We start from the raw sequence: 20,116 nt of genomic DNA, 5'->3' as shown, positions 1-20,116 counted from the left end.
GATCGCCGCAGCAGTGAACGATAAAGAGCACTTTTATACGGCAGCGAGTACGCGCAGGTGCGCATACCTTTACACCTTAAAAGCAAGTCAAACCTTCGGAAGAAATATCAAGTCGTACTCCGGCTACCGATTGGTCGAACCGTCATGACAATCCGTTAATTCCATTTTTCCTGTTCACGGCTTACTTTTTTTTTTTTATTACTTTTTTGTGCTTGTCATATTTTGTGCTATCTTTTCACACTATGGTTCTCTGAAAATATCCCAAAACAAATGATGAGAAGATTTTTTTTAAACTGAGTGAGTGACCGAATTGCTGGTGAGACCAGTCGGAAGGAATTCAATTATTTGTCATTGTGTTCATTTAAATGTTCTGTATCAAGCGAGTAATTCCCGGTTTAGATACCCGTGAGAAATTCGAGTAATTACTCATAGCGTTGTTGGTCGGGGGGGCAAAAGTATGGAACAAACGGTCCGACTTGCCAGGTAACGTTTACACAAAAAACAGGAAACGTGCCCTGGTTGAGGTCGCACCGCAGAGGCCTCTTCTGCATGGTGGCCATTTTGTCGTGTTTGCACACGAAATGATCACCGACCAGAAAACTCATTCGAAATCCTGCCACTCTGATTTGTTCTCTTGATGTCCTTGAAACGTGAAATTCCCAATCACTGCAAAGGGTTTGCTTTATTAGTGGACATTTTAGGCGGCCATTTTGCCACTGGACTGAAAATGACACCGTCACAGTTGCTCAGGGTTCAGGTAACGAATCGACCAATCGCGACGTGTCTGTTTTCTGGGTTTGGTCATGTGACAGTCGCGAGCTGAGCCACGATGGGTCGTGACCCGAGTCCTGAACAACTGCGACGCCATTTTCAGGCGACGGCAAGCGGCAAAATGGACGCCACCTGACATGGATAAAAATGGGCAGATTTTTGTGATTCTTCTTCTACAAATGCAATATTCATTTGAAATGCTGCATTTAGACTACTGAGGCTGCGTGGAATATATTATTGTAAAGAAAACTTTGGACTCGATTTTAGTAGCATTCAGGTGAGATTTTTAAGTTAAAAAAACAAACAAACAAAGACTTCTGGACATTATTTTAAGAGAGCAACAATCAATCACAAAAACGAGATTTGTTCTTCATTTTGCTTTGGCAGTTGTTGAATTATTAACATTGTTTTTCAGTTTCAATTTATATTTTAGCCATTTTGGATTTAGTTATAGCTGTGTAGCTCAATGAATAGTATTGTCTATTGTATTCTTATCTGTCTCTCTCGCCTGAGAAGAAAAGGGCAACAAGTTTCTTTTACTTATTATCTAAAAGGGATTATAGCCTAGTACCGGTCTCAGTCGGTCGAAGAGAGTCCAAGGACAGGCTGATTTATTATTGTTCAAGTCTAATCTGATTTGTATTCCTGGGAACTTCTGCCTTTTTGTGAATGGGAGGAGACTTTTCGTATTCACCCACTTTTCAATAAATAATGATGTGCAGGAGAAGGAGGGACACACTTTTGAACAGAACACTGCTTGGGTGTCTTCATTTTGTGTGATCAGAAGCTTCTGATAATTATAATACCTTTGCAAAGGGACTTCTTCACCAGAATCTCACCATTCAGTTCATTGAACACGCAAAGAGTACAATACAAATATTGTCTACTCTAACACAGTCCTTTCAAAAAATGCCATCGTCAACATAAAGCAAATGCGGCTCCAGCAGTCAAACGTTGTCGTCGACGACAGATGTGGACTTTGAGATGGAGGAGGTTCTCATCCCCCGAAGGAACATAAACTTGAGTATTAAAAAAAAAGAAGCAAATCGACGGCCAGAGTGCTTTTTGAATTTAATCGTGTTGCGCGCTTTGGAAATACAATTCCAATTCCAAAAGACAAAGAGACGATAGCGAAGATATGCGACAGCAGAAGTCCAATTCTGTTCCAGTGACTTTATTTCTACTTGCATGTGCCGATTGGACCGCGCCGGGCCGGGCCGGGCCGGGCCGAGGTGGAGTTCACCTCTTTGGGCCTTCTTCCTCTTCTCGCTCCCATTTTGCTTCCGTGCTCAAATCCCTGAGCAAGCTCATACAATAATAGCAATGGAACACGTCAACGTTTCATTCATTCAGCGCGCGCGCTTGAAGGCAGGATGGAGATGATGCGAAAACAAGAAAACAATCAACCCTGTACAAAGTATTCACACGAACAATTCACCCACGTCAAACATTCGCACAAGACGTTGAAAACACGAGGCAGCAAAAGTGACATATTTAAGTGCTTTGCATGCAAACGCTTGCCGCCATCATTCAGTGTTGCCGTTCACGCGACTTCCTTCCTGCGCTTTCGCACAAAACTGCATTTTCCTGCCATGGACGAGTTCCAACATGTTTTTGTGGTGCAAAGTTGCTCGTGGTTAAGGCTGGCTTGGCGCGGACGCTCGCTCCTCCGAAGCGCGGCACGCGGCGTTGAGGACCATCTCTTGCTGTTTGTCCTTCGCTTTCTCGGCCTCCTTCGTCCTGAAACAGCAGAAGGAAGAGTCGGTCTCTTCCTTAGCGCACTTTCAACGTTTGGCCAGCAGAGGTCACTGCTCGTCAAAAGAATGCAAAGAAGGTGTGGATTAGTTGATGGTGATAAGTTATTAGTCAACAAATGAGTCCAGTTAGCGAAGGAGACTAGGACAGAATTATTAGTAGCATTGTTATTATTTTACAATACTTGCACATCCCCCAAAAATAATCAAATAGAATTATTCGATTTAAAAAATTGCCATGGTTCAAATATGTTTCCTGAGATGAAATGTTTTTTTTTTGGGGGGGGGGGGGGCTACGTCAGGAATGCCGCCAAGAAATTCGAAAAACAAAGAAAACCCCAGAGGAACTGCTTTAAAAAAAAAAGGCCAAAAGTTCACGTTTTATAAGAATCCATTTTTGTTTGATCGTGTTAATCATATACGCACTCTCAGAGGACTTTATAAAAAGTGGTGACACCTGGTAAAAAAAAAAGAAGAAGAAAGAATTCCCTATTTGACTTTAATCGCTGTCATTTATACATTGAAAATATATCACGATATAAAAAAAAATCCATTTTTCTATGAGGGAGTGTTTTCCTAATTGGAAGAAGCAACTTGATTTCTTCTTCATACTTTTCTTTTTGCCATAGATGGATTTAAATCCAACTTAAAGATGACATCTAAATTATTAGAAATTTTCTAATTATATTAGAAAATAATTTGCACCCCCGCTTCCCACTGCGACTATAAATCGTATCATTTTTCTCTCAAATTGTTGTAAGTCCACCTTCACAGTCACTTGTTCTCCGACAATGAGAGCACCACCGCCACCTATTGTAGTGGATGTGCAATTACACATTGTTCTTGTACAATGTGAATGTTGTGCTTGTGTGCGCACGTGTGAAGTCGTTATTTAGTTTAGCATGCTTGCTAATGCTATCGATAACCCTCATGTGAAATATGTGTTTTGTTTGTGTTGACGCTTTGAACTCCAGGATGCAGTTGTTCACGTAGCACGGATTTGTGATCGTGTACATGCTAAATGCGCGCGCTATCGTCAGCTGTGCCGTCATCTGGTGGCATGTTTTCGCAATTCTAAATGGGAAGATAGATGGCGCTGCTTAAATGGCTCTAAAATCCAGCTGGGGAAAATCGTGTGGCGATTTGGTGGGTCGGAGCCGAGTCGGTCCGAAATTGACGCGCTCGTGTCGGGCGAGCGGTCCGAGGTGTCGGCGCCGCGCCCGCCTCCTGCCCAAAAAGTCACAGCGTCCTCCGCTACGACGACCTGAACAAACACGGGGCAGATGGATCACTATTGGAGGGATTAGAAGAAGATGAAGATGAAGATGAAGAAGATGAAGAAGATGAAGAAGAAGAAGATGAAGATGAAGAAGAAGAAGAAGATGAAGAAGATGAAGAAGAAGAAGATGAAGATGAAGAAGATGAAGATGAAGAAGATGAAGAAGATGAAGAAGAAGAAGATGAAGATGAAGAAGATGAAGAAGAAGAAGATGAAGATGAAGAAGAAGAAGAAGAAGAAGATGAAGATGAAGAAGATGAAGATGAGGATGAAGATGAAGAAGATGAAGAAGATGAAGAAGATGAAGATGAGGATGAAGATGAAGAAGAAGATGAAGAAGAAGATGAAGATGAAGAAGAAGAAGATGAAGAAGAAGAAGAAGAAGAAGATGAAGATGAAGATGAAGAAGATGAGTCCCAGTTGAAGCAAAGAGCTTTTCAGAAGGTTTTGTGCGTGAGGGAATCATTTGGACTGCCGAGCGGCGTCAACCTGTGCGCGGGAACCGTCCGGTTATTGGTCAGGACGTCCCAACTCGAGGTCGAGCTGCCACAACATCACAAGACGCAATCGCAGCAAACACAGAGGGAGGAAAAAACAAACACAAAAAACAAAATCATTGACTTGATCAAAGGAGGAAGCGTTATTAGTCACAATTTGATTCGATTTGATCGGAGTTGATCTTTTGCGGCGTTAATCGGAAGGTTCCCGAAGGCCGGCGGGACGTTTTCAGGCGTGGACGCGATTCTCATCTTTTTGGCGTCAAACGAAGGATCTGAAAGGAGATTTTCTCTTCTGGTGTCCGTCGCATCCTGGTCTGTCCGGTGAACGGTGCCAAAGTGCCACGCCCACTTTGGACTTCAGGGACCAAATGGAATGCGATCAATACATCATCATAAAGCAATCAATCAAAAAAATGTTGTCATCTGCCGTGAATGCTCCTGAATTTTCTTATTTAGTTTTATGGATTCGAGTGTGTGACTTTTGTCCGTGCGATGACGTTCGGCCATCGAGCTGCCTTCCGTCTTCTTATCCAGCCCGAGTTTCGGCGGCGACGTTTCTTCATCAAGTTGACTTTGTAGTTTTGTCTTCTGCATCCAGCAATGCTCTCTCTTGTTACTTTGTATTTTTATTAGAGTGTCAGCCGATTAAAAAAAAAAAAAAAAACATCATTAATGGCATGACTTCAAAAGTTAACTCGCAATTCATCGCAAATTTGATATTTGTTGTAAATCTACTTTTTAAATGTTAAACTGACTCAAATCTTTTAGTCATTGATACAGTAATTTTATAATTCATAAAATTGAGTAAAAATTAAAAAGAAATGTGAGTGTGTGTGACATTGATTTGTTTTTAGGTCATTTTTCTGCCACTAGATGGCATAATTGCATATGTAAGACGTTTTGTATTTTATATTAACAGCTGTCTAATCTTTAACATGAAGTCACTTGTGAAATTCTGCACATTTTTAACATTTTGACCCGAATCTCCACAAATGAAAGCTTTAGTGTTAAATGTTTTTCTTACTGCAAAATGTTCTCGTGGGCGCGTCTGCTGCGTCGCGTCTGGAAATCCTCCCAATTCGTTAAAGGAACTTTAAATTCTCACCCTCATTTTGACACCCCTATTTTATCTAAAAAGTCAGCTTTCGGGTCCAAACGGGCTCTTTGCACAACTCCACCACTTCCTGATCTTAATGTCACTCTTTCATTTCCTGTCTTTCATGATTGGACGAATCCAGATGTGCCCACGACGTTGAGGAAGCAGCGCAGCTGTGCAAAGAGCTCCTCCCTCCTCTGACGCTTCGCAGCCAGCCAGTTGAGAATGGTGTCCATGCCGCCATCTTGCCGCACCCGAGCGCGAGCGCCGAAGCCAGTCGCGCTGCATTTGAGGCGGAACGAACTCCCGCGAGGCCCACAACGGCGCAGCGGAGGCGCGATGGGCCTTCCAAGCCGTTGGGATTCCGAGCTTTCCGATCCCGTGGCTTCTTTTCTTCAAAATGTCAATTAGGCGAGCCGGCGGCGGGTTTTGGTGTTATTGCAGCACAGCAAAGAGGATCGGATTATCTCCAGCGCTAATCTCAGACTCTTTCTCATGTTTTTCAGTCTCATGCCGAAATCCCAGCAAGCCGATTACGTCTTTGACGAAATCGATTGCCAGCGCTCGCCTTTGTTTGCGGGCGAAGGCTTGAAAAGCGCTTTTGGCGCCGGCGGGCGTCGTCGTTGACGGCGGCGCTGCGAGGAGCTCAGGCCAATGGAATGCAGCCGTCATTAGCGTGAGAGATTCCTCGTGCCGCAGCTTGGACAGGTCAAACGTCTCGCGACCTTTCCGCAACCACCCAAGAAACGCCAACACGACATAACAAGCGCATAAATAACCAATATGCGATCAATCGTGCAGATGTTGTTGACGTTCTGTCACTTTCATCGACCGCACGAGGCCCCAAAATGGCCTCCGCAGCTCGGACGGACGAAATTTCATGTCATGGTGTGGTTGGGATCGAATTGTCGCCTGTATTTGTATAAGTACGGCGTTTGCCTTGAGATACGAGTTTTACACGTCATAAATTGTACTTTAAGTTATGACATCATTTCATAGAATGAAAAAGAATGTAAGCCTTTTTGTCACACTGCAACAATTGACCTTCCCGTAAAGCGCGTCCGCGTGACCTTTTAAGGCAATCGAGACGTCATGTTTGCGTCGGCGCGCCACTTTTGAACGAACGCAGCAATCGAACTTCCGGTGATGCATTGCGTGCTTATCTCAAAGGCAAGGAAAGAGAGAGAGAGAACCGAGGCCGAGAATGTCTGCGCTTTCTCAAATCGCACTCGGGTCATGTTCTCCATTGTTGTTTTTAGCCAATAGCTAACGCTAGCTCCGGGTAGCTAACCGTCCACGCGTTTTACGATTTACTATTCATGCCAACGAAACATTGAAACTTTAAAGTCATTTCAATTCATTCGAATCCCGCTTGTCCCAAAAAGTTTGCTTTTGCTGACAATCGGCGGAATCGAGTGAAGCGACGCCATCTTTCTCGGCCTTCTGTCGTAACAGACCGCGATGTGTATTTTGCTTTGTTTTGGGGCAAAATTGCATGTTGAGGAAGCGAAGACGGCCTTCGCCAGAAAAATGGAAACCGCCTCTGCTTGCTTTCGACACAAATATCGGCGTCCTGAAAATAAAAGACAGAGAAATCACGATGTGACAACTTTGCCATTCGTGTGTATGCACTTTCGCTCATCTTGACCGGAAAATGTCGGAGGGGGCTTCTCGTCGCATTTAGTGGGCGGGGGGGGGGGGGGGGGGGGCTCGCCACGGTTAGGTCCATTGTATGTCTAACCCTTCACCACTTGGGGGCAGTATGACTCAGACAGACAGACAGACAGATGTTGACGACGTTCATCGAGACGTCTCAGCTCCTCGCAGCTCATCAGTACGGCGCTAATATTAGTCGTTGTATGCGGAGGATAAAGAATCGATGACAGTGATTATGTGGCATACACAAGGTGTCATTCTCTTTGCGTCGCTTCGTTTTCGAGTAAACTTCAGCTGGGACCGGCAATCGACATCGTCAAGCCTCGTTTTTGACAAATTGTTCAATATTCGCTAACGCGCGTCTTATTGTGAAGTGACTCGGATTACGTTGACTTCCACAATAAAGTGCTCCTATCTCAAGTTTGTTGCAAGTCAACAAGTGATGGCTCATATCTCAAAAAAACTCCCAAGTAGAGTCGCTCGTATCTCAAGGCGGCGCTGTACATTGGCCAATTTCACGGACTGTCGAAGAGCGCTGGAAAACATCTCCAACTCGAAGGGAATGTTACAAACAAGACCATTAATCGGTGCTAGTGTTGTCCTTGTCGGGGATGAGCGCCACCTGTTTACCGCGACCGTTTTGCGGCGGCGGAGGACAGCGAAAAATCTGCCAAGAGACGGACGAGAGAGTTAAAACGCCGGCAGCAGAACCAACGGCAAACCACTTTCGGGCGGGAAGCCAGCCGGCAAAGCGTTCTTACCGCGCGGTCTTGACGATGAAGCGGACGACGACGGCCAGGCCGACGCAGCCGCACATGATGCCGATCACGATGGCGGTGACCTCGCCTGTGCGCGACAAGGCGTGAAGACCTCAGACGCGGGAAAGCGCGACGCAAAGCCGTGCGGGAACTTACCCGAGGAGAGCTCCTTGCCCGACTCTGCAACAAAGACGACAATCGGTCGTTAGTGTTGAATCTGATGACAACGTGCTAATGCTAATGCTAACGCGGGCGGGCGGACGGACGGACGGACGGACGGACGGACGGATGCCATTGCTGATGTTTCAGGCCTTCCACAATGTGTTGTCTTTGTCTGCCAGTCCTTCTCGCACTGGTGCCACTTTTTCCTCGCTGGTTTTCTCAGTTGGCCAAACAATGAGGTCTGTGTTTGTCTTTTTCAAAATCCCGTCCTTTTTCCACGAACGGTCTCACAAACAAACGCGCCTCTTCTCGGCGGCTCCTCTCACCCTTTCGTGTTCACGCATTTCTGTCTCGTGCTGATTGTGCACTTTGGCTAACGCGCTGTCTTGTTCCTGGAAAGCGGAACGCGTCGTCAAGTGGCCTCTTCCGCAAACGGATCCCGATCACCGCAAACAGATCCCGATCAATTCTGCTTCTTGTAGTCGTCACAGAACTTTTATTCACGTGTGCCTTTCACGCAGAACCTCGGAAAGTATGCCTTAAAAGTCTCAAACACACTTAATGTCTTTTTTTTCTTTCTGTGTGTGTGTGAGGCTGTCATCATTTGAAAGCTTCGGTCGTACGGTGTTCCACAGGGTTCCATTTTGGGGCCCTTGTTGTTTTCATTGTATTTTGCTGCCCCTGCGGTCTCCATCTTAAGAAATCCTGGTATTTCCTTCCCACGGCTGTGCGGATGACACTCACATCTGTGTACCGCTAAGCATCCGTCCAACATCCGTCCGTCCATCCGTCCAATCCGATTTTGCCATAGTCATACACAAATGTAGTGTAACTTAGGCCTGTGCAATTAATTGAAATCCAAATACAATTTCAATCATTACACTTCACAATTACAAAATCAGCATAATCATAAAAAAATTATACAAATTTTGAGTTCTTCAAACTTATACATTTTTACTTTTTTTTTTTTATTATTATTAATTTAATAAATTTAGTTTTGTCCTAAAGGAACTTGCATTAATATAGTGTTTCAAACAATGTTATTCATTTAAAAAATGTCTTGTTTTGTACCCAAAAATAAATCGTGATTTCAATTATTACCAAAATAATCGTGATTAATATTTTCTTCATAATCTGTAACCTGTTGGGAAACTATGTGGCTGCACTCTTTTTTTTTCTTCTTTTTTCATGTATAGTTGAAATATTGGCAGATTCTCAAAAGTGACCGGAACTCAAATGCAATTCAAACCCCAACAAGTGAACGAGGATAACGAGTTCAAGGTGCGCTTCCGCCGCTAACGAGCGTCTTTTGTCACCTGCAGTGAAGGAAGCAAAGACGGCCCTTTGGTTGAGCGGCTGCGTGGCGCGATAGTTGTCCTGCAGCAGCATGCGGTCCGCGTCTTGGGCGCTGCTGGAGTACAGGACGGTCTCCATCTTCAGCAGCTGCGGGAACCACGCACACACAAAATGGACGCTCCTCAAACGTCAGTTTGTTTGTTTTTGTTTTTTCTGTCTGGACAAAAATACGCTCATTATATTGGAAATGCGTGTCTTGACATTCACGACTTTCCCGCTGGCTTGCGATTCTTTCGTCTCGATCGAGGATCGTCGACATGAGCGGCGTTGCAAGTTGTTTTGCATGTTTTGACATAACAAACCCTGAAAAATGCAATTGTGGTTTTCGATATCGTGAATGTGCAAAGTACATTTTAAAACAAAGACGAATGTTTCCCACATGGTCCGAGTACAGAAAATTTTGATATTTTGCACCTTTTTTTTAGTTTATTAACGTTTGACTTTGGAAATCCAAATAGAGGTCAAGACGTGATTTGCAGTCGAAGGCAACGCAACGTGAATTCCCAGATTTATTTCTAAATGCACGTTTGAAGAGAATTGCTAAAAATGCCTGCAGACGAAATACTATGTGGTATTTGTTAGTTTGAGACTTTTAGTCTTTCTGCGTGTGCGTGCGCGTGTCGAGGGTGCCGGAACGGGGCCTGACGACGCCATTGGGCAACCGTCTTAATATACGAGTTCAATTCATTCCATAGCACGCTCATAGCTTAAATCCTCTTTGACCATCAAAATGAATGGAAATGCCATTCGTCGTAAATGAGAACAAATTGTGTACTTTTCTTTTAAATATAGCAGGATTGTTCACTAAATTCTTTACTGAGGCGAGTTAAGTTTACGAGACAAAATAAAAAAAAAAGAGCCCATAAAGCAAATTCCTCGTATCGGTAAAATCTTTTAAGATCGTAGTTGAAAGCATTTTTTTCCCGTGTAGCCCTAATCTAAAATTTTGCAACGTTGTGGTGCGGCCTGTTTTAAATATTAATTTTCAAATATGCAGTAAGCCATTAAAAAGCCCCCAAAAGAACATTTGTCAACTGAAAATATCCCAAATTTGTGCTCACAGCTTCCGAACATTTGTCGTCCGCGTCTGTCTGACATGAAAAGTGAAAAAGGTGCGATTGAAAAGTGCCCGGAGGGGGAAGTTCAGTTGCGAAACGTGCGCCGGCCACCCGTCGGTCCCACCTGAGCCTTGGAGATTCGAACCCTCTCGTGGAACACGGTCCAGATGACGCTCTGGTGGCAGGGCGGCGTCGTCAGGGAGCCGTTGTAGCGGAAGTAGCGTCCGAGGTCTTTGGGGAGCAGCGACTGCACGTCGAAGGCCGGGATCAGAACTTTCTGATCTGTTGGAAATTGAAATCAGAATCGAGACATGAACCGCATTCATAGCAAAAATAATCCAAAATAAGGGTAGTAAATAAAGAAGTAAATGTACGTGTTACACACTCTAAAAACAGTTAGGTCAAAAATAACCCAAATTGGGTCAAAGAGGGACCGGCTCGCTACTTGGGGCAATTTGACCCAATTTCATAAAAAAAAAGAAAAATTGATCTATTGATCCAAGTTGTGAACCATTTTTGAGCCCAATTGGGTTATTTTTGACCCAACAGTTTTTAGAGTGCACCAGCTATGATCCCGAAACCCGGGATCAAGTCAAACCCTTCAAATTAGGGTCATCTCAACTCACGCACTGCAACATTAGTTGGGTCAAAAATAACCCAAGTCGAGGTCAAAAATGGACCGATCCTCTACTTGGGTCGATTTGACCCAACTTTGAGTCAAGAAATGAAATTTCATAAATATTGGTCAGATCCTTTACTTGGGTCCAAAAATGGGGTTATCTTGTATGAAACAACCCAGAAAGTTGCTCCAAATTGACCCATAAAGTAGATCGGTCCATTTTTGATCCGTAATTGGGGTTACTTTTGAGTGCAAGCGCGTTTTCTTTATCCTACGCATAGAACGATGATATCACCGCCGTACTGAGAAGGCGAGAGAGGAGCTGAGAACTCCACTAAAGACGAGACGGCGCGAGCTGGACCTTACTTGCATGTCTGATGCGGCTCAGGTAGCTGATGATGTTGTTGAAGGCCGCGTTGGTCTCCTCGCCAATCTGCGCGTCATCGGAAACAACGACATCGGCGCGGCCGATCACAACCCACGTCCACCGCGCGTTACAATGTCGAGCGGCGAGGCTGGGCCGTTACCCCGATGAGAATTCCCAGCACGGCCAGGCCGTCCCTTTGCGTCATGGCGGCCGCCGCGTTGGCGTAGAGCTCGGAGTTGTAGTGCACCACGTGCAGCTGCAGAGGGCGCAAGAGCGCCGCCGGGTTGAGTTGCGCTGCTCAACTGGCAAAGGCAACGGCTTGAAAGAAAAAAGCCTGCTTGTTTTGTTGGCTTTCATTACGTTTGGAAAAGTCGCGCACGTGAAGCTCACCGTGCATTGAAGGGAAGCGAGACGGCCGGCGACAGACGAAGACGGAATTGGGGGACTGCGACGTCCTCCGTCATCCCTTTTCTCGCTACCTTTACCTTTTTTTTCCTTTTTGACTCCGTCTGTACTATTTTGTTCTTACTTGCATTGAAATTCGTACCTCTGCCTCTGCGCTCTGGCCATTGATGGTGTGTTCACTGCCCCCGGAACTGGGGCCGCCGCTGCCCCAGTGAAGGTGCATCTGTACGGCGGAGAAGAGCCACGGGAGCCCGCCCAGGCTCATCCAATCGGGCAGCTCGATCACAGCTGGCGGGGGCGGGGCAAGGGGGGGAGGGGGCGTGGTTATGGTAATATTTACTTGAAGAATATCTCCAAAAGAAAGCGTTGCCATGGTTACCTGTGTGTCCGTTATTGTAGAGCGCGAAGGGTCGGTTGTCGTGCTGACCGTAGCCCAGCGGGGTCACAGGGGTCAACGCGGGGTCATGCTTAGTTTGCGTGGTCACCACGTCGACGGGAGACTGAGACGAGCCGCCGCACTCGGGGAAATGCTCCGACCACTCCGACTGGCCCACCATGCCTTCGTCGGGGGGGCGTAAAGCGGCGTCAGTTTTCAGCTGCGACATGCGGACCGTTTGCGGCAAAAATCAGAACGCGTTCAAATGCGCGGAAAACGACAAGTTGTGACGAATCATTCGGGTTGTGATGCTTTCAATCCGTCAAACGCGATAAGGACGTCGTGTGACGGGAGACGTTTTCAACGTTGCGTCCTTCACAAACAAACAAACAAACAAACAAACATCATATTTTCATAGCGTCTTTCCAATCGCAATCGCAAGACGATGCAAATATGATTCTGAGTTATTCGAGCGCTTTTGACTCATTGAGCAGTTTCATTATTATTCTTGTTATTCTAAATGACATCATTTACTTGATTTTAAAATATTACAAAATATGCATGTCGGCACTAAATATTAAAATCAAGGCGTACGCAACTACAATTTGAAAGTTAACGAGGTACAAAAGTGATGGAAATGCAAATCGTGAAGACGCCAAATGAACTTAAACCGAGAAACAAAAAGAGTCGAGCTCACGAAATTAAAGATATGAAATAATTATGCAGTGCTTGATTCAATTTTCAGTTCCAAATCATTTAGAAGACCTTGGTGATCAATTTAAAGAGACGGCGGAATGTAAATGTTTTGTTATTCTATCTCGCCCTTTCAAATGTTTTTTTTCATATACTTAATTAAATGTATGAAATTGAAAAGAAGATGTAAGATTTGTGTCATCAAATGTGAGGATAATTCAATTGAAAACATTTTGCTTTAGATTTGAAGTATTTGCAACTGACTGTCAAATTCAAAATAAAAAAGATTTTCATGTGAAATTCTAACTTCCTAAATCAAAGGCCGACTTCAATTACAAATATAAAATGATGGATGTTTACAAAATGATATCAAAGCCTCATTTATGAAAATCTAATATTAATTTCATTGTACCTGAATTCAAGATATTTTTCTATTTCTTTTCTCGCCAAACTCGGTTTAACTTCGATTTCCGTGTCCGATCTCGATTACATTTTTTCATCTCTTTGATTGCATTTCCAGACATTCATCGCATTATGTTTGTCTGATGATTGGTCTCTTATGAGTCAACGCGGTGGTTGCGGTTTATTTTCTTATTTATTAATTTTCTTTAACTAACTCAATCTTGTGTTACTTGACTTACTCACTTATTATTATTATTATACAATTATTACTTGATTTGTTGTCCAAGTCATTCACGAGATTTCGGTCAACTGAGCAATCGGCAACATTTTGGAAGAACAAAATGGAAGACTTGCAAAACGTACAAAATTGAGTTTGCGTGACAAACGCAATCCAAAACGTGATCGTGCGACGCTCTTGAGGTGATTTTTTTATAACATCGAGGTTTCTTGCAACGCTTTGTGTTTTGTTTGTTTTTTCACGATGAGAAAAATGCAATCCGTTTTCAAATAGATCTCAAGTGAATTTGAAATGAGTTTGAATAGTTTGAAAAGTGTCGCTGGAGCACACGGAGCGAGAAAAGGCCGGACGAGCGTGTCCGATCGATTGCATGTTAAAAAAGAGAAAAGAAAATGCGGCGCGTAGCAAAGAATGTGAATTTCAATTGCACGGAGACGAATGTTCGTGCGTTGGAAACGCTCACACGTCTCCGCACGCACGCACGCACGCACGCACGCACGCACGCGTCGCAATTCACGTTAGCGCTCAAACATGAGTTTGGTGTATTGACCTCCATTTCTCAGTCGCATACAAAGTAGCTGAATGGTTGAGTGGTCAGCACGTCCACCTCACAATTTTGCTTCTAAAAACATGCAGTGGCAGTTGTAGCTTGTTTGCCCTGTGAAAGACCCCCCCCCCCCCGCCACCCCCCCCCCCTGGCCCCCCAACTCCAACAATTGACTATTCACTCGTTTAACGTTACGTTCCGCAATGGTGGAAAACGATTTGTTTTCTTTACCAAAATGGATGCATGTATTATTTTTGTCCACCTGAGGTCGCCGTTCTCCCGTTCGACAGTACTGTAGTATCTGTGCCTGAATGTGTGTGACTTTAAAAGGCGGGTCCTGGCGTAAAATGGCGTCAGCCAATGAAAGGGTAGAGTTGTTGTCAACATTCGGCCGTCGGCGTAATGTGCCGGATCGCGTGACGACCGTTGGTGGTTCGGTGAGCGGATGCGGGCCAGGTGCGTCCCGCGCCGGCCCGTCAGCCGTTGATGGGCACTTAACTGAGTCCAAATGTAATTGTTGACCTTTTTTGACCTTCACGGGATGCCCAACTTCCGACTAAAATGTTTTCCGCAGCGGAATAGCGCTGATGTCCACATTAGCATGTTAGCATGAGTGTTGTTGTTGTTTGTCTACACGTGCCCTGCGATTGGCTGGCGACCAGTCCGGGGTCAACGTAAGACATCTGGGATCGAACCCCAGCGCGCTCGCGACTCGCAAAGTGTAACCGAGCGAAAGACGAGATGGATGACTGGACATTGAACAAAGTAGGCCCGGGTTCAATCTATCGTCGTCTCTCGCGTGCACAACATGAGCAGCGAGGCCGTTAATAATGTCAACAAGACCCCCCCCCCCCCCCAACCGTGTCGTAGCTGTAATCATTTGCCCCCCCCAGCACGATGACTCAACTTCAAAAATGAGGCTCGCGACCCCGCCGCCCGTCGTCATGGAGGTCGCCATGGTAACGGCAGGCTGAAAATTCTCACCCTCTGCGCTGGACACCCTGAATGCACCGCCGACAAAGCCACGCACGCACACACACGCGCGTGCACGCACACTCGCGCAATAACGGACCGCCTCCACATATTTGCCGCCCAACGTGACGTCGCTCTTCCATGAGAGAAAAGTGATCGTTTTTTTTTGTTTTGTTTCGAAAGCCACTTTCCACTTCGGCGAACAAGCGAGCGCGGACGGACGTCATCGTGCGCGGACGGACGTCATCGTGCGCGGACGGACGCCACTCAAGCGCACGCAATAGCAAACAATTCACGCGGCGCCGGAAGGCCTGAAACTCAATTCAAGAGCTCAAGATAAGGAAAATGTCTTTAAGCTTGATTTCAACAAAAGAAGCACGTGACGCCGCTTCAGCGTGACGCGTTCTTCGCGCTTGTCGCTCGGTTCATGTTAGCTATTTGGACGATATGTCCAACGATCGCCTCCGCTGTATGAACGAGACATTTCAAATAAAATGGCTGGCCAAGCCTTTTTTTTTTGGTCACTGCGGTTATGTACAAAAAACACAATACTGTGCTTTTATTTCAATTAAAGTACTTTTTTAATGCTCCACTTGCAAGCACAAAAGAGGTTGTTTGTAAGTCGAATCACATGAACTTCATGAAATTATTTTTACAAATAAATTATATACAGCATGTACTGTGTGTATATAGTATAAAAAAATATTTTTTTATTGTTGCTATAATAATTTATGAGTATTATTTATATGTATTTGTTGTATGAAGACAGGACAGTGAGGTCGAATTGCGCAAATGTCGCGGTGCTGCTCGGACGGATTGTGGCAGAGAGAGGTACTGCAGTACACTGCATTACCATAATGTATGATGTGGCGCGCACTTAAAAATATGAACTTGCGGGCAAAATGCGGCATTGATGGACATCAGTCAGCCTTTGTTTGAATCTTGCGAAACGTTCGCAAGTTGTTAACGAGACCAGAAATCCCTTCGCGGGTTTGCATGCCGGCCGGCCGGCCGGCAAATTGGACCTCGTGCAGTTGCTTTGCCGCGGCGGGCTTTTGTCTCAGGCCTCAAGTATTGGAAATGAGCGAGCAGGTCACCCCCGCTGCTAGCAGCCATTTTGTTCTTCTCCCTCCAGGCGCGTGCACGTTTCCGTTGTGTGAAATGTTCCGCCGCCGCCGCCGCCGCTTTTGCCAGCAGGTTCTTGTCTTCCCCTGAAGCGGCCGAGTGAAGCCGCAACTGCTCCCGAAAAAGAAAAAAAAGAAAAGAAAAATGTCCTGCAGCTTTTCTGCTCTTTGATGTTGGGACTTGCAAGCCTGATTGTGTTTGGATTGTTTTTGTTTTTTTGCTCCTGTACAGTTATTTGATGATCATCACATTTTTCCTCATTCTCAGCATTTTATCTTCATTTTATTTTTCCAATGCGGTTCTGAGAGCAAATCCAATTCATTTGAATTTTATTCCAAACAAAACATTAGTCTTATTTTAAATGAAAACTTCTTTCTACTGCATTGCAATGTTGTTGGTGATGTTGGCACCAAGAATCGAAACTGATTTGTTTTCAATTTTCTTTGGTCACCGCAGACGCATCAAAAGCAAGCAGAAAGGAGAAGTTGACCCTAAAAGTCCAAATGGACCTTCGAAAGGCGAGTACCTTGACTTGATATGCGTTTTACTTTCTCTTCTTCTGCAATTTGCTCCTGTTGACATTTGCCGGCAATGCGGCGCTCGCACCAGCTTTCGCGAAGCAAAATGTTGGAAATCAGCTTGAAGATTTGAGACGATTGCAATTGAACGAAATGTTGGGAGATGTCGTTTTTCCTGAAAAGGGACCATTTTGACCGCGGTGCGAGTGCACGCAGGCTTCTTGTCTCACGTTCATGGCGGACGCTTCCCAAAATAATGCGGGTTGAGCCTTCACATGAGATTTTGAGGTCATTCTCTTGTTGAGAAAAAAAAGAAATCTATGTAACAAGTGCTCAGTTGCCAACGTCACAAACTAAGACTTGATTAATGTCATTACGTCTTGCAATGTTGACAAATATGTATTTTATCATAACCAATAAGTCTCAAATCGTCTTTCCCTACTGAAATGAATGCAAATGTCATCTGTTCAAACCCCCCCCCCCCACCACCACCACCAGAAAAAAAATGTGTAGTGTGTTTTTATTAAACACTGTAATAATAATACGATGTTAAAAACGTACAATAATGACATCATTGCAGTGCTCGCATCTGAAATTTTTGCTCGTATGTCAAAGCAAAACTCGTCCGATTGATGGCACTTATCTTAAGGCACCTTGATCAAAAACATAAACTTTTCTTGATACTATTTCGAGTAGGAAGTTGTAATAACAACTTGGGGTGGGGGGGGATTTTCTCTGTCGCTGCCTCAGCAGAGCAAAATTTTCAGTCGAGTCGGCCGAAAGTGTTAACCTGAAGATCTCCGCACAACTCACACACAATATGACATTTAATTCTATGTATATTTTTATTTTTGTATTTACTTCCACATTTATTTTTATATTTATATTTTGAAGTTTTTTTTTTTTTTTTTGTATTAAATTTTCTTTGCATATTATTTTTGCATGATATTTTTGATTTTCACTTGTAATTTTATTTACTTCTTTATTTATGCAGTCAGTTTTGCTCCTCCATCAGTTGCAGCTCGAATAGAAACCAGTCGGTGTCTGGTACCAGCACCGGTACCGGTACTGGCATGCGTGGCTCCCTGAACTTGCGGCCGCCCGCGTGCCCCATTCATGCCCACTGCGCCTTTTGTCCGCAGCATAGTCGCGGCCAGTGTGGCTGCGCAGCACAATAACTTGTGTGTTGATTGTGCGCCTCGACAATACGCGACACAATCGGCTCTGCTTCGTCCCGTCCCGGCCCGGCCCGGCGAGCGAGCGGGCCCGGCGCCCTTCCTCCTCCTCGCTACCCTTTCGCAGCCCTCCATCATCTCCGTGTGAGCGCTGTGCTCACGCCAGCTTGGCCAACTGTAACTAATGCGCGCCGGAGAGGGCAAGGAGAGGGGAAGCGGAGGGAGAAAAAGGCCCACACGTGCGCACGCACAAAAAAAAAGGCTTCCCAGTTTTTGCTGAAACGGTTCGGATAGTCGCTCCGTTATCGTCTCATGTCACGACTTGAAACGAGCGTCGGCGGTGGTTTTGGTCACGCGCGGACGGGTGCGCAACCTGCGGCTCGTGGGATGTTTAAGCTCGACGTCAGTGTTCAACACGACGTCTTGAAAGTAAGTGAAAACCTCAGAGAGGAATTGAAAAACGCAACACACAAATGCAAATGCTCTAAAAAGAACAACGTCAAACCCCCCAAAATCCCATTCGAGCATTATTCCTTAAAATGACATTAAATTATTAGTCATTTTATATTCTTCAAATTTGAAGTTTCTGATCGGAAAGCGGCCACAAGACATTGAGACCTTGAAATAAACGGCGTACCTGCTCAAGTGCATGCTTTTAAAAACAATCATTTCAAAAAATGACTTCAGAATTTCTTTTTTTTAATCCTAATCCAACAATTCAACTGCCTCATCTAAACTATTCCGGTACCAAAGAACACCACAAGTCACACAACCCAGGTGACATAACAATGTTTTTTTTAACCATCCCAAATAAACGTTCTAACTTACCGGTGTAGGTCCAACTTGTGTCCTCTGGAAAACAAAACAGGGACAAATCCTTTAAAATTGGATTCAGGTCATAAAACAAACACGTCAAAACGACTGCGAGCTGCTGATGGACGTTCCCGCGACCGTACTGTACGTCTGTCGCGCTCAACAGCGCATTTATAAATGCAAAAAAAAAAGAAAAAGGAAAAAAAAAAGCCCTCACCTCAGCCCGCCAGGGTCGATTATTATGTAAATGAAATTCTTACCGGCAGCTGTCCAATGGAGGCCGGCGAGCAAAAGCAGCACAAAAGGAGCCAGCGAGTCCATGTTGGCAACGCGGGCAACAGTGGACGGAGGGACGAGGAGTGAAGGGAGAGAGCGAGGGGGACAGAAAGGGACACGGAGTGAGAGAGAAAAGCAGAGTGAGCGGGCAAAGGGGGGAGACCGCATGGCGGCCGGTGGCGGGTACGACGGGCCCACCTGCCGCCCATCCCGGCATTTTGTCTCCTTGGACAGGTGCCGAAGCGGCAAGCGCGAAGCGGCCTGGGACAAATCATGAACGGAAAGAAAGAAAGAAAGAAACAAAAAAAAAGCTACATTTGGTTCGAAAATAGGTCGCTCATTTTCATACCACTTGATCCATATTAGTCAAGACGCTCATTTTGAAAATCAACTCATTGAGTATTTGAATACATGAATGTTACCTGGGAATTTTTTTTTCCCCATACTAAAATAAAGTGTAATTGCACAACCACTACAGTAGGTGGCAGTGTTGCTCTTGTTGATTTATTGTATTTTGAATTCCAGGCAAATGGATGCACTTCAAATCTTTTCCGTGACCAACTAAACATATTAATAAACTTTTGTAAGTTGTAAGTTAGTCTCTTCCTCCATGTTTTTCTTTTTGGCTTTAATGTTAATAATGATATAATGTCATGCAGAGGTGTACTTGGAGCACATTTTATAGACATATGATACTATTTACAGTCACAGATTCTAGTATCTGATTTTCCTCTGTGTGTGCGCGTGCGCGTGCGTGTGTGTGTGTGTGTGTGTGTGTGTGTGTGTGTGTGTGTGTGTGTGTGTGTGTGTGTGTGTGTGTGTGTGCGTGCGTGTGTGTTTGTGTGTGTGTGAGCCACAATGCCAGCCACTCAGCTGAGTGGCCGTTGTCGCCCTTCGCCACTAGGGGGAACCCTCGCCACGTTACACCACACTTTGATCTCGTGCACTTACAAATGTCTCCCCAACGAGTCGTTTCATCTTCCAAATGCTTGTAAATATGTAAAAAAAAAAAATGTCACGTTACGCTGATTGTAAACAGCGCGACAAGTATTTTGATTTCTATCAAATAGAACTTGATGATTCTCCCAAAGACGAGCGTCTATTTCACATAGAGGCTGGGAAATAGTTGAAATAATTCATGTGGTCACGTGTGTTGTCGTCACGCCCCCCTTTGCAGTCGGTCGCGCGTGCGCGTGCGCG

General features: G+C 44.9%; 1 protein-coding gene across 6 annotated transcripts; it reads right to left on the bottom strand.

The window, feature by feature from the left end:
* Positions 1–1,825: 1,825 nt before the first annotated feature.
* ca14 (carbonic anhydrase 14) lies at positions 1,826–19,048 on the bottom strand. Of its 6 annotated transcripts, XM_086078891.1 has the most exons (13): positions 18,901–19,048; positions 18,656–18,679; positions 12,161–12,340; positions 11,924–12,069; positions 11,537–11,632; positions 11,376–11,442; positions 10,515–10,672; positions 9,293–9,419; positions 7,971–7,994; positions 7,818–7,902; positions 7,679–7,723; positions 4,294–4,347; positions 1,826–2,511 (listed from the first exon to the last, which is right to left on the bottom strand). In XM_086078891.1, exons 1-13 carry the CDS (start codon positions 18,959–18,961, stop codon positions 2,409–2,411), a joined length of 1,170 nt encoding a protein of 389 aa, XP_085935017.1. In that variant the 5' UTR covers positions 18,962–19,048; the 3' UTR covers positions 1,826–2,408. The 6 variants fall into 6 exon arrangements, 5 of the variants coding, with proteins under 5 accessions (XP_085935017.1, XP_085935019.1, XP_085935018.1 ...); XM_086078893.1 differs by lacking the exon at positions 4,294–4,347; XM_086078892.1 differs by lacking the exon at positions 7,679–7,723.
* Between the last annotated feature and the right edge of the window lie 1,068 nt (positions 19,049–20,116).

Source organism: Leptonotus elevatus, chromosome 6 (assembly GCF_054856555.1).
Source record: "Leptonotus elevatus isolate MCC_2025b chromosome 6, RoL_Lele_1.0, whole genome shotgun sequence".
In the NCBI taxonomy this organism is placed as follows: Eukaryota; Metazoa; Chordata; class Actinopteri; order Syngnathiformes; family Syngnathidae; genus Leptonotus; species Leptonotus elevatus.
Note: the sequence above shows the minus strand (reverse complement) of the source record. Positions and strands in the feature narration are given on the sequence as shown.

Coding starts and splice junctions, on each gene's coding strand:
- ca14 (XM_086078890.1), bottom strand. CDS start 18,961: ATGGACTCGCTGGCTCCTTTTGTGCTGCTTTTGCTCGCCGGCCTCCAT. Junction 11,633..11,923: donor GCCAGAGCGCAGAGGCAGAG/GTACGAATTTCA, acceptor CGCCCTCTGCAG/CTGCACGTGGTGCACTACAA. Junction 7,903..7,970: donor GGGCAAGGAGCTCTCCTCGG/GTAAGTTCCCGC, acceptor TGTCGCGCACAG/GCGAGGTCACCGCCATCGTG.